The sequence below is a fragment of the Microplitis demolitor genome, chromosome 4 (assembly GCF_026212275.2).
Source record: "Microplitis demolitor isolate Queensland-Clemson2020A chromosome 4, iyMicDemo2.1a, whole genome shotgun sequence".
Taxonomy (NCBI): Eukaryota; Metazoa; Arthropoda; class Insecta; order Hymenoptera; family Braconidae; genus Microplitis; species Microplitis demolitor.
In genome coordinates this window covers 13,739,069-13,752,141 of record NC_068548.1, presented here as the reverse complement: position 1 = coordinate 13,752,141, position 13,073 = coordinate 13,739,069, and the positions used below count along the sequence as shown (strand labels likewise).

At 29.7% G+C, this 13,073-nt stretch overlaps 1 protein-coding gene across 2 annotated transcripts in view; it reads right to left on the bottom strand.

Annotated features, from left to right (window-relative positions):
* Positions 1–13,073, bottom strand: part of LOC103578561 (E3 ubiquitin-protein ligase Bre1) — an 86,581-nt gene that overhangs the window by 50,255 nt on the left and 23,253 nt on the right. For both annotated transcript variants that reach the window (XM_014443989.2, XM_014443988.2), the window contains exons 5-9: positions 11,128–11,301; positions 10,787–11,044; positions 9,513–9,644; positions 9,175–9,449; positions 8,962–9,115 (exon numbers count right to left, since the gene is read on the bottom strand). In XM_014443989.2, coding sequence (XP_014299475.2) covers positions 8,962–9,115; positions 9,175–9,449; positions 9,513–9,644; positions 10,787–11,044; positions 11,128–11,301 — 993 coding nt within the window. The remainder of the gene's footprint in view (positions 1–8,961; positions 9,116–9,174; positions 9,450–9,512; positions 9,645–10,786; positions 11,045–11,127; positions 11,302–13,073) is intronic.

Genomic DNA, 13,073 nt, shown 5'->3' with positions numbered 1-13,073 from the left:
ATTGAAGTGTCTTTTCAATTATTGTCGAATCGTTCATTATCACAGCAGCAATCTGTTGTAATAATAAAGCAGTGTTCATAGATTTTTTTTCTATCCACTTCTACAGCTGGTACAGTTGAAATCAGAGTCTAGACAGTATTAGATTTAGAATATTTATAAATATCGACATTAAATCCAATCATATTTGCCATACTTTTCAATCATTTTTGGATTTCTTTATGACAGCCAATCTTCGAATTTCCAAGTAATGCAGTTGATGAGGATTTTCATTTGGGTGAAGAGATAAATGGACTGTGTATTTGAAACCAGGTTCCATTTGATTTCAGAGATTTCCCATTTAAAATACACTTAAAATATAATATTAAAAAAAATGACAATTGCTATTGTATTGTTTAAATTATTAAAACTCTTATAACTTGGAAACTGTGGAATTTAGCGACTTGACTCATAGGGCTTTTTTTGAAGAAAATAAAATTCCCTATAAAATTCCCATTTACATTTTTGGTGTGCATTCATTGATTTACGTTTTGCACGCCAATAAAGGTCAATTTGATACGAAAAATGACTTCCGCAACGGACACAAGTGAAAGAGTTGGAATTACAGCTAAGTTGCTATGGGCACTTTTGAAGAACACCAAACGCCCTACAATTTGCGACTAAAACCGTGTTGATATCATAAAACGCAGCTGAGTATTAGAAAGTTAAAAAAAAAGTAATTTAATTTACGTGTATTTTAAATGGGAAATCTTTGAAGTCAAATGGAAAGTACTTAGGATTGGAATTAAGAGCTCAAACTTGGCAGGAATATTTGTTTTAGCGTAAAAAACAATATTTTGCTTAATAAGCAACAAAAAAATACTTTCGCTGGAAACGAAGCACCCTAATGTATACGCAGTTCGGAAATCAGATGAATTTTCCTGTACAAATGATAAATACTGTATGCACGAGACTTTGTATGGCATGCATGACAACACACGATCCATGAAACTTCTTATCTCTGGTAGGCTTTTAACTTTTGAATAACTTCCCTAAATGTGAGTTGCATAACTAACAGAAATGTCACATAAAAAATCCCCGAATTTTAAGCTACCAATGTCCACGAAATTAATTGATTCTAGCGAAAATTGATTTGTAGGTAGGTAGTCAATATTTATTGTTCCTTTTACGGATATTTGCATAGCTGTTAGTAATTGATTTAATTTTGCAATTCCTCCAGTGGATGTTAATATTGTAGCAGGCGTCACACAAAAAATACCATCCATACAATGAAAACTATTTAACCCGTCTAAAGTCGACGGATAATGATCAGCATTATCAAAAACGAATTGAAGACAAGCATTGGATTCAATTTTAATTATATTAGATTTAATAGCTGATATTTCATAAAGAACAACACTATAATATGATGCACAGACACCAAGTTTCGCCAAAATGTTAATAATTGTTTTTGAACCGCATTTACGGTTTGAATATATTCCAGTTGCTAACTAGAGACAAGAAGGATTTCGGACGAATTGCTTGTACCATTGATGATCCAATTTAGTCTATTTTTATTTGTATGTCTTTAATACCCTAGGTGTGTAATATACTATTGTTAATTTTTTTTTTGGTTTTTTTGAAAACTTAAGCACTATTTGTAATAAAAATGTGTACAAAGCTCAGAAAAAAATTTGTTTTCTCATTTGGTTAAAGATTATAAGCTTTTCAGAGCAAAAAACGTGATCCTTTAATGTTTTTTTAAAATTTGATCGATTGAAACAAAAAAACGGCTGATTGGATTAATCTGGCTTTTTGTAGGGGTTTTGTGGATGCATTGAACTATAAAATACATACTTAACATTGTCAATTTCCACAGTATTTTCATTTCATTGATTTTCCGAAAAACCACCAAAAATCCTTTTCTTGTTGTTTTTTTAAATTCATGTGACGATAGGAAAAAAATTTTTTTTTTGAAAAAGCAATGGCTAATCGTTGAAGGAAATTTCCCTTTTTCAAAAATTCAAAGGGTTGCCGGAGGGCCACTACCCTCCAATCAGACCTCAACTTTTTTTTTTAAGGGTCTTTCGAGGGCACACAAAATTTTGCTGAGTGCCTCAAGAACCTGTCCAAAACTGCTCATCAGCTCTCGGACTCTAAGTTACGGAAGTGTAAATCATACAACCCTAGAAAAAATGTTTATATATAATCATACATAATTATATATAACTATATATGATTATTTATAATTATATATAATCTTATATATATATCCATATAGAATTATATATAATTATATATGATTATATATAATACTATTCCGAGAAATTTTTTTCATATAGAATCATATATAATTATATATAATCTTGTATATATATCCATATATAATTGTATACGATGCTGTATAATTATAAATAATTATACATGATTATATATAATACTGTTCCGAAAAAATTTTTTTATATATGGATCATTCCACCAAATAAAGTTATTTTTACGGGGCGACCCTCGTCGATTTGATTTAAACTTTGTGGAGTCATTCTATATATTTTGAAAAAAATTCTCTGAAAATTTGAGCCTTTAATATGCAGTAGTTTCAAAGTTATGAATTTTTTAATTTTTTAAAAATTTTTGTTTTTAACTTTTTCATTAATTTTTTTGAAGGAAAAAATTTTTTAAAAAAAATGAGCACATAACAGTTATTCGTAGGAAAAATTCTCAGCTTTCCAACGAAAATATCCATTTTTTATTTTAAGTTACAGAAGACCGTTTAAAATTCGTTTAAAATAGGAAAGACGATTTTTATGACTGTGCGGCGCTTGATACATCTAATTTTAAATTTTTTTCTGAAAGCTGAGACTTTTTCCCACGAAATATGTAATTTTCATGATGTGCATATTTTTTGTTTGAACAAAATTAAATAAAATATAAACTCTCTATGATTAAAAAACTTTAAATCTTAACTTTTTTGAGGATCTTGATAGGTGAGAAAGGGTGTACTGCTTGTGTTTCTTTCACCGTATTTGACCCTAAGTATCGTACGACTAAAACATTTATTTTCTATAAAAAGTCATTATTTCTTGATTAGAAGAAACGATTCGAACCGATTTTTAAGGTTAAATGCCCATAAAAAGGGTGATCAAAAAGTATTCAAAAGCATTAAAAAGTATTAAAAATTTTTTTTTCCAATCATTTTAAATCGTTTCTTTTAATAAGGCTTGGTTATAAAAGTGAAATCAACGGTGGTAAAATTTTGAATAGCCCGGATGCATAAATCTTGCGGTGTGAGGATATGTTTTCTGGTATGTATCTGCAGTAAAGCTCTGACAACAAAAATTATAAAACTATTTTTCATGATACCAGTATCCAAGTTTAGGAATTAGTGATTTGAACTTTGATTCTTGCGTTTTGTTCAAAAATAATTTCAAGCTATTGATGTTATCTGCCTTAATGACAGTTCTAACTAAGTCATCAAGTTGTATGAAAATTCGTGTAAATAATAACTAATATTTATGGTTTCTGTTTAATTATAAATTGCAAATCATAAGCTACGCGTAGACTTATGGTTGATCACACCATCGATCTTAAATTAACTTAATTCTAACTGGCTGCTGCCACTGAAACTAATTTTCAATGCAAGTAATCATGACAAAAATAGCGTGTAACACGGGATGAAACACAACTTCAGATTGCAGTTATTGTCAGCTTTTGCCTACGGCTCGGGCAGCCTACTTTATGCTCATCTAATATCATTTTGTTTCATCTCTTGCCACACAATGAGCTATTACAGTTTGATAAAAGTTACTTTTCTTAATAAATAACGTTATTTTATTGCTATTATTATTTTTTTTTCTCAATATAATGGTTACTTTTCTTTTACTTGCACCTAAATATATTTTTGGGCATGACGAAACTATAAAATATTACGGAATTTTAAAAATGTATACTCGAATAAAAAGTATAATTGTTTTATAATTAAAAATGTTCATGTAAGAAACAGCACAAATTTTCTATAGTGTACTTATCACTCTCATTACTTCCATCTTATTCATCGGTAGATGAATAAAGTACTATGTATATTAGATCGGTTTAAAAAAATCGACTATTTTTTTTTTTTTTTTCAATGTCACACACTCAAAAGTGTCAGTAGGATAAAAGAGGAAGTTCGTTAAAATGTAAGCACTTAATATTAATATTAAGTACTCCTTGATTTCGATTTTCTATTTCTCATTTAAATAATGTGAGAAAAAAAAATTTGAATTTTTATTTTTTATATCTTGGTAAAGGTACATTGTACGCATAATTCCACGATACAATTTTGTAGGAAATTTAACGGTCTACAAAAAAAAAGTCTCTTACGTTTTTTTGATAAATCCATCTGTTTAAAAGTTATGTGAGCTTAAAGAAAAAATTATAGTAAATTTTGAGATCTTTGAAGTTTTCCCAGCAAATCTATCAGACTTATCACAAAATGTCATTGAACCTTTTTAACTTCCCGCTAAGAAAATCGACGATTTTCAAAAATTTCGGGAAGTTATTGTTTTCAGCCCGATTTTCGAAAATCGAGTTTTCGTCAGATGTCGACGTTTTAAGGTCCTAGGAAGCTATTCTGACTATTTTCAGAATAATGTCCGAGTGTGTGTATGTGTGTGTGTGTGTGTGTGTGTGTGTGTGTGTGTGTGTGTGTGTGTGTGTGTGTGTGTGTGTGTGTGTGTGTGTGTGTGTGTATGTAAACTCTTTGTAACTTTTGAACTAATGGATCGATTTGGATGGTTGAGGTGGCAATCGAAAGAGCTTGTTGGCCATCAACTTTTCTGAAAATTTCAGATTATTTGATCGAATAGACTCGAAAATATTTGCGAATTACGAAAAAAAAAAATTTTTTTTTTAGTTTTTTATTGATTTCTCAAAAACAACTTATACGATCGACTTCAAAATCTAATCAGCTCTAGTACTCAATAGAACGCGTCGATTGCGACCTCAAACATCAAAATCGGATAATTTGTTTGAGAGTTATCGCGGGAGAAAGAAATGGTGAAAAACGGTTTTTTCTAAATATTTTCGAAACGACTGACGCGATCGATTTCAAATTTTAATCAGCTCTAGAATTCAATAAAACGCGCCGATTGCCACGTCAACTATCAAAATCGATTGATTAGTTCAAAAGATATCGGCGTTGAAAAGTTAAAAAAATAACATTTTATGTTATTTTTTCCGGATAAATCATAATATAACGTACTAAAATGTGCCTGATATCATACCAAGTCATCTTTTTTATGGTTTCTTTTGATCATATAATGTCATCGAACTTGGTTTTTAGTTTAAATCATATTATCAACAAAAAAATCGATAAAACGTAGTTTTTAATATTTTTCTCGGATATTTCATATTTTATTGTTTCTTACATGAGTCAAAACTCATTTAAATCTTGATTTTGATCCCTGACATTGATTTCTGCCTCAATACACTTATTTTACAGAACATAATCAGGAACAAAATTTTAAAAACCGCTTCATTGATGATTTTCGATTCTTAAATTTTCAAACTTCAGCATAACAGGTAACTTGTTAGAGCTTGAAAAGATCGTAAAAAAACAATTACATATGATAGCATTTTTGAGCTCGAAAATATATCTACACTAATGTTTTCGAGCTCTTTGAGGTCGAAAACAGCGGGAAGTTTTGGGGCTGGCCCGCAGAGTCAACCGACGCCCAGATTTTTTTCTATACAATTTTGTTTCCTACAAATTATCTCAGACAAATTTGTTAAAAATTTCACATCGTTTTCTAGTTATTACCATTTGAATGTAAAGCTCTTGGAAAAAAAAAAGTGCTTGGAACGATTTTTAGATGTCAACATTAAATCTAAAATAACTAGAAAAATGCAGAAATGAAAAAATTTCTTGAAAAAGATTTGGAAGTAAGTACAATTGTCTACAAAAAAGATGCTGGGACATTTTGTGATGTCTTATGATTCGCTAGAAAAGTTAAATGATCTCAAAATTTACTATAAATTTAATTTCAAGCTCAAAGAATTTTTGAACAGATGAATTTATCAAAAAGCATAAGAGATTTTTTTTGTAGAGTTAAATTTCCTACAAAAGTGTACTGCGGAATCATTCGTACAATGTACTATTACCGAGATTTAAAATTCCAAACTCAAAATTTTTTTTTTCCATGTTATTTAAATCGAAAGTAGAAAATGGTAATCAGAGGGTACTTGATATTAATATTGACAGCTAGAATTCTAACAGGCTCCTTCTTTCATCCTATAGACACTTTTAAGAGTGTGTCCTTGATGATAACACGTATACTCCAAACGAAATAAATGTCAGTCAAGTTACCAATCAAGTCTCCGGAGTTGTTTGCGTTATCTCAGCAAGCTCTTGATACCTGAAAGCCACAAGCTACCCCTCGATCAACCCCTATGTAGAATAATTCGGTAATACGTATACTCCAAACGAAATAAATATTAGTCAAGTCGTGAATCAAGTCTCAGGAGTTGTTTGCGTTATCTCGGCTTCATAATCATATTTGATAGCAAAGTTAGTTGTACCCAAAAAAAAAAAAAAATAATTTAGATCAACTGCGATCTAAATCTTGCATGAGAATAAACGTCACAAAGATGTTGTTTTTTCATTTTTCAGATCTACGAAGATCAAGGCGGAGATGGAAAGTCACTAAACAATAAAAAATTTCAAATTCCGATGTCTATCGAGATTAAAAAAATCAATAAATCAAATTTTCTCTAAAATTGTAAATATCAATAGATCTTCAAGAATTTGAATTGATTAAAATAAATCCACTTGGGTCACAATAGATCTCATTTTTCGAAAAATTAAATCTTTCTAGATTCTAAATTATTTTTCTTCGGCTTAAAATTATAAGTTTTTCAATCCATATTCTCACAGAATTATTATAGATACGTCAATATAATGAGTCTATTTTCAGGTATTACAATAATCAAATTTTTGTTTTCACCAACATTTTTACTAGGATTCGAACAAATCGGTTGATAAATAAATTATCAATCGCTTGGGGTGTTAATGACTTTTGTTGAAAGAGCTCTCGCGAACTGTGTCTTTGCAGCCTGGGTTTTCGTGGACTGCTGTTTCGCGGACTAGTCTTCAAAAGCCCTACTAGTAATTACATATATGTCTATATTCTCCAGTAGATAGATAATATATATATATGTATATATATATATATATATATATATATATATATATATATATATATATATATATATATATATATATATATTTACATATTATTCATCTACCGATGAATAAGATGGAAGTAATGAGAGTGATAAGTACACTATAGAAAATTTGTGCTGCTTCTTACATGAACATTTTTAATTATAAAACAATTATACTTTTTATTCGAGTATACATTTTTAAAATTCCGTAATATTTTATAGTTTCGTCATGCCCAAAAATATATTTAGGTGCAGGTAAAAGAAAAGTAACTTTGAATAAGATCAATAACCACATTTATGTGATTAAAAATTTTTTACGTTATTAAAAATTATTAAAAAAAAAAAAAAAAGATGAATATTTTTTATTATAAAATTTAAATTTTACCGCCTTTATAAATCGCCCCATGGTACCTTAAAAATGATATGGTACTGTCATCAAGTGACAAAATGCAAAATTTATTTATAAAATTATTGATTGAATACTGAACGACATGACAATATAAAATTACCATTAAATTTGTAATTTTTTTAGAAATCGAGTTTAGTATCTCGCTTTCTGTGAATTTATCGGATAAATATAAAATAAATTAAAAAACAATTGTCCATGTTTAACCTGTAATTGTGAAATTTTTTGATAATTAATTTGTGTAAATAGTTAATGATTAAAAATCATCCAAGAAACATTTATCAACTATTTCTAACATCATTTAATTCAATAATTTATTGTTTTACTTATTACTTAATTATTTAATCATTTTGAAAAAAAAATTTGAATTTTGTAGTATCGATTTTCGACACCCGGGAGCGCTTCTATCAAAAAAATTGGAAAGGGAAATCCTAAGAGAATCCCCTTAATAAACAAATGAAAAATTGATAAAAAATAATTTTTTTTTTCATAATATAAGAGAAACATGATAAATAGTGATTTTAAAAAACTGGTTCCTTACTATTAATATTGAGCAACAAAAAAAAAATGTTAATTAGCAAATGTGTTTTTCAGCAATAAAGAAACGATTTTTTTCGTAAAAATCATTACTTCCATTAAGGATCAGATTTGTAAAAAAATTGTTGAAAATTTTATTAACAATGCATTTGTTTATAACAAATATTTAAACTATGCCAGTAAAATTTTTTACAAAATTATTATTATGTAGCTTCTAGCAAGGAAAAAACAAATTAACCAAAAAAGTTGAAAAAAAAAATTTTTTTTGTTGCTTTATTTACGTTTTTTATTCGTCAAAATCTTAGATTGTTAATAAAAAATTAAAATATCAAATTTTCAAATTAAATTTATAAGATAAATTATTTAAATCTGTTATTTACAATTCTCATGAGGTCAGACCCAGGATCTCCTAGTTTATACACTAATTATAATAATTTTTTTGATACCACTCTAATGTAAATATACGTATATTCAGTGGCTTACGTTTGTTAAATAATCCGAACAGTAATTAAATTAATAAAATAATATTATAATATAAGAAGTATACTATAAGAAGTGTACTATAAATCAAATTCATTACATCATTTTCCCTATCCTATAAAGTCTCGTACCCGGCTATACTAGATGTTTGAGAACCTAGGGCCTAAATTACTTGAGATACTGAAGGAAAAGTGACCAAGTTCTCGGGTATGAGGGAATAAAGTCATACCCTTGCACTATAAATTCAGATAAAAGTATATTTCGATTTTAGATCATTAGATATTAATAACACGGTTCATTGTATGATTATAAATACATTTACATTCAATAAAAATAAAAAAATAAAATCATCCCACACTTACTTGAATTTTTTTGAGCTGTTGACATAATTCTTCAACTTCTGTACGAATTTTCCGTTCTGCAGCCATTAACTGAACCTTATCACGTTGTTCTTTTCCTACACTTTTATACATATCGAGTAAGAGTTTCATTTCTTTCATTTCATTTACAGTTTTTCTAAAAGACATTATAAAAACATTATAATTTAATACAATAAAATTTGATATGTTACTTACTTCAATTGTGCTTTCAAGTCTCTAACGATTTCCGACTCAATGACTTTCGAATCTTTTATTCGATGTACTGTATTTTCTTTATGTTCAGTTTTTACGCCTACTTCTTTTTTTACATCTTTTTCACGTTTAATGTCTTTACCTTTTTTTAAAGTAGACAAAATTAGTGTGTGAGTATCAGAAGTATTTTTACTCTCACATTCACTTTTTTCAGCAGAATCTATTTCTTCATCAATAGTTAACTCCCTCTTAATAACAGCAATTCCTTCATCTTTTATCTACAATTTGAAACATTCATGTAGCGAAAAAAAAAAAAAATAAATAAATAAAAGCCAATATACCTGAATTGTTGCAGATAAATAAGTTGACGAATCTTCTTCTTTTCCGCTGCCATCGGAACTATTACCTTCTTTGGTTTCTTGAGTAACTTGTTGTCCTAGTTTTGCTTTCAAATCTTCAATTTCTTTTCTCAACTAAAAAATTGGAAAATATTTGTCAAAGTTAATTCAGTATCAGTTATTTAGATATCATGTAGAGAAATGGTAATGGCTCGTGAAAAATTATTATTAAAACACGCATGTGTGTTGTATACGGTCAATTATTTCAAAACACCATAAGAGTGGTCGTTATCCATAAAGTTACAGTCGAATATCAATGAGTTCAATTCTATCAAGTTTGACATTCACTTCAATCTTGACTCCTACTACGAAGTAAGCTGTCTCCCATCCTGTGCTATACAAATGTATGTTTCTGTGTATGAAAAATATATACACTATTCTTAAAAGTTGAAGAATATTGAAAAAAATTCTAATTTTTTAGTGATTTCCAACAGGGTGTAACTTGGAGAAAAGTAGTCGAACAGCAAAAAAAAAAAACGAATCATAGCTTTAAGTGTCTAGTTTTTAGATCTGGTCTTGAAAGTTTTTTATTATCTACGGTTGCGGAGTAGATTTAAGAAAACCACCGAAAAAAAAGTTTTCCAAATTTAAAAACGGTCTACCAGCTTCAATAAATTTTGTTTGATAATTTTACTTTAAAGCTCTTTTAGTTAATTTAATATCGTTTAATTTGCCGTAATCAGAAAGTTTGCACGATAATTTGGCTAATTAATGTGATATACACCTGATATATACAACTAAAAGAAACTATCGTCATTTTTGAGCACAATATTCTAAGCTAACTCATTTCTTGACCTATCGTTACTCGCGCTATAAGCGTGGCACCGCCTGACTCTACGCACGTAATTGATATGCGTAAAGAGAGCGCTAATAACGAAAGATTTATTCCATTTTCTGATGATTTAGAGTAGAGGTGCCATTTGTGGCCACTGCTCCATTTTTGGGCATTTAATTTTTTATTTTAATTAATGGAAAAGAGTAAAATGATATTTCCATTTTATTAGTGGGAGAAAAGTATCTCTAAAAATATTTGAAAAGTTAATTATGATATTGCGTCTTTTACAAATTCATTTATTTAAATTTTTCGAGTGTCCAAAACCGGCCCGAAAGTGGCCAAAAATAGTACCTCTACCTTCTCTATTTCCGTGAATAGACAAAACAACTTTACCTTAGTCAAATTTCTAAATTTAGCATTAAACTGTAAATATAATAATTACTTTAGGAACTTCAGTTGATGCTTCCTTGTATTTACGTTTATAGCGATGTACTTCACCTTTCAATTGTTGATTATGATTTTGCAAAGATGTTATGAGATGTCTCATTTCGCGATTTATTGGACCAGTCTGTTCATTTGCAGCCAAATTTTGCTCAAATTCTATTCGTAACATTTCATATTCCTTACGCAGTTTAGCAAGTATATCTTCCAACTGGATGCATTCACCACGCAATTTTTTTTGGGCCATAAGCTCTTCACTCTATAAAAAAATGAAAACTATTGTATTACTCAACCTTAGAGATGAATTCAATGTGCGAGAACGGAATTCATAAACAATTTTACTTCCATCATTTCAATGTGACGCAAATGCGAATTTTTGCTTGATTGTAATTGTTGACGCGTATCATCAAGTTGAGTTTTTAGTTGCATAGATTCATTGTAAAGTACTGAAAATTGTGACTGTAAACACTTGTATTCAGTCGTTTCAACAATGACAGATTCTGGAAGTTGCCGAATCTTGAAAAAAAAAAAAAAATATATATATATATATATATATATACATATATATATATATATATATATATATATATATATATATATATAATTATGTTTATCTGTATATACATTGAGACAATATGTTGTCTTATTACTCTTAAGATCTACGATATATTTTCACTCGTCTCGTTATCAGCCCAAAATGCAACTTGTCATGTACCATGGTCACATGACATGAACTCTTAAAGACGCATGACTGTAAGGTAAATGGGAGACTAGTCAAAAATCATGACTCAAGATCCCGCGGCGTCGATGAAAACTTCGATGTTGGATCCAGTAGTAATAAGACGTGCAATTTAATTACTACTAGCAATTTACTTGTGATTCTTTGTAATACGGACAATTTACTTAATTAACAATAGAATTACAAGTAAATTAATTCTATAAAATAAGGAAAATAGCCGTAAGGTAACACAGTGAGAATCTAATGTTGAGCTAATCGAGTGCGGGTTTTCCTCTTGCAAGAACTCATTTGCGTTTCCAGGTAATTATAAATTTTGTTGAGGCCAGCGTAAGCCAGCGTTCAACCCGCGAGTTCTGGTGGCTGCTGGTTAAAATCACGAATATATAAAGCAATTTATCTCAATATATGGTGCGTAGGACACCGATTTGCACACCAAATTTTTTTTTTTTTTTTTTTTTTTTTTTTGAAAGTAGATCAAACAAGGTAATTCGACAAATTCGAGCTCGATACGATTTTGTAACAGGGTAAATTTAATGAATATAAAATAATAAATAAACTTGAATTTGAATTTCGTTCCCGCCAATGACCGGCCGATGACCTCGTAAGTTACGAGTAGTATTGCGACTAGTCACCGGGTGTCGCATGTATCACTAAGGCCCGTCCGTTCGTCATTTCCTTAGTCTAAGATAGTGGAAATAGGTTTCCGGAATAGTGAACGGGAGTGAAATGATATAATGGACTGCGGAACGAGAAAGAAGCAGAGAGTTGTCCAGACGGCGAGAACACCGGACGAAAATTAAACATCAGGTAAATATATAAGTCCGTTCACGCTTCACGTGGAACGAGGCGATTTATTAATTAATATTCAACTTGTCAATTAATTATTAGGCCTTTAGGCTGATAATTACAATAGTTAATAATTTAACAAAGTACTAATGCGAATTGATCATTGACAGGTTATCAGTTGAATTTTTTCCGTTGTGGACGAGGAAGAGAGCACGAGGAGAATTAGACCGGCGGAAAATTAGAGGAGTTAGAACGAGACACCAGACACGTTCCTCATCGAAATTGTGAAGTTTTCTCAAGGTAAAAATTGTAATTAATTAAGGCCTCTAAATTTAATATTTGAGGGCCGAATTAGTTATAATTAATTTACATAATATCTTTCTGCTGGTTACGTGAATCAGATTGGTAGCACAAGGCCGGTCGGCTAGTTCAACCACGCGTCTCGAAATTTCTGTAAAATCTTTGCCGTGTACTCGTCGTTCTGTCATAACTCGAAGTTTATTTCATTCGAGGCCTCTCGGCTGGAATAAAATAAATTTTTCCGCGTAAGTTATTCGATAAATAAATTCAATTAAATTCAGTATTTTAATAAAAGTATTCAGGCCTGTCGGCCGCTCTAGACAAAAGTTTTCCCGCGAGTAAGATCGTAAATTAAGGCCTTGCGACGCCAATTCACCGGCCGAATGTTCTAGTCAATTTAAGACGTAATTCTAGTCGTAAAATTAGTCATAAAATATTTATAAAATAATGTTAAAATAATTCT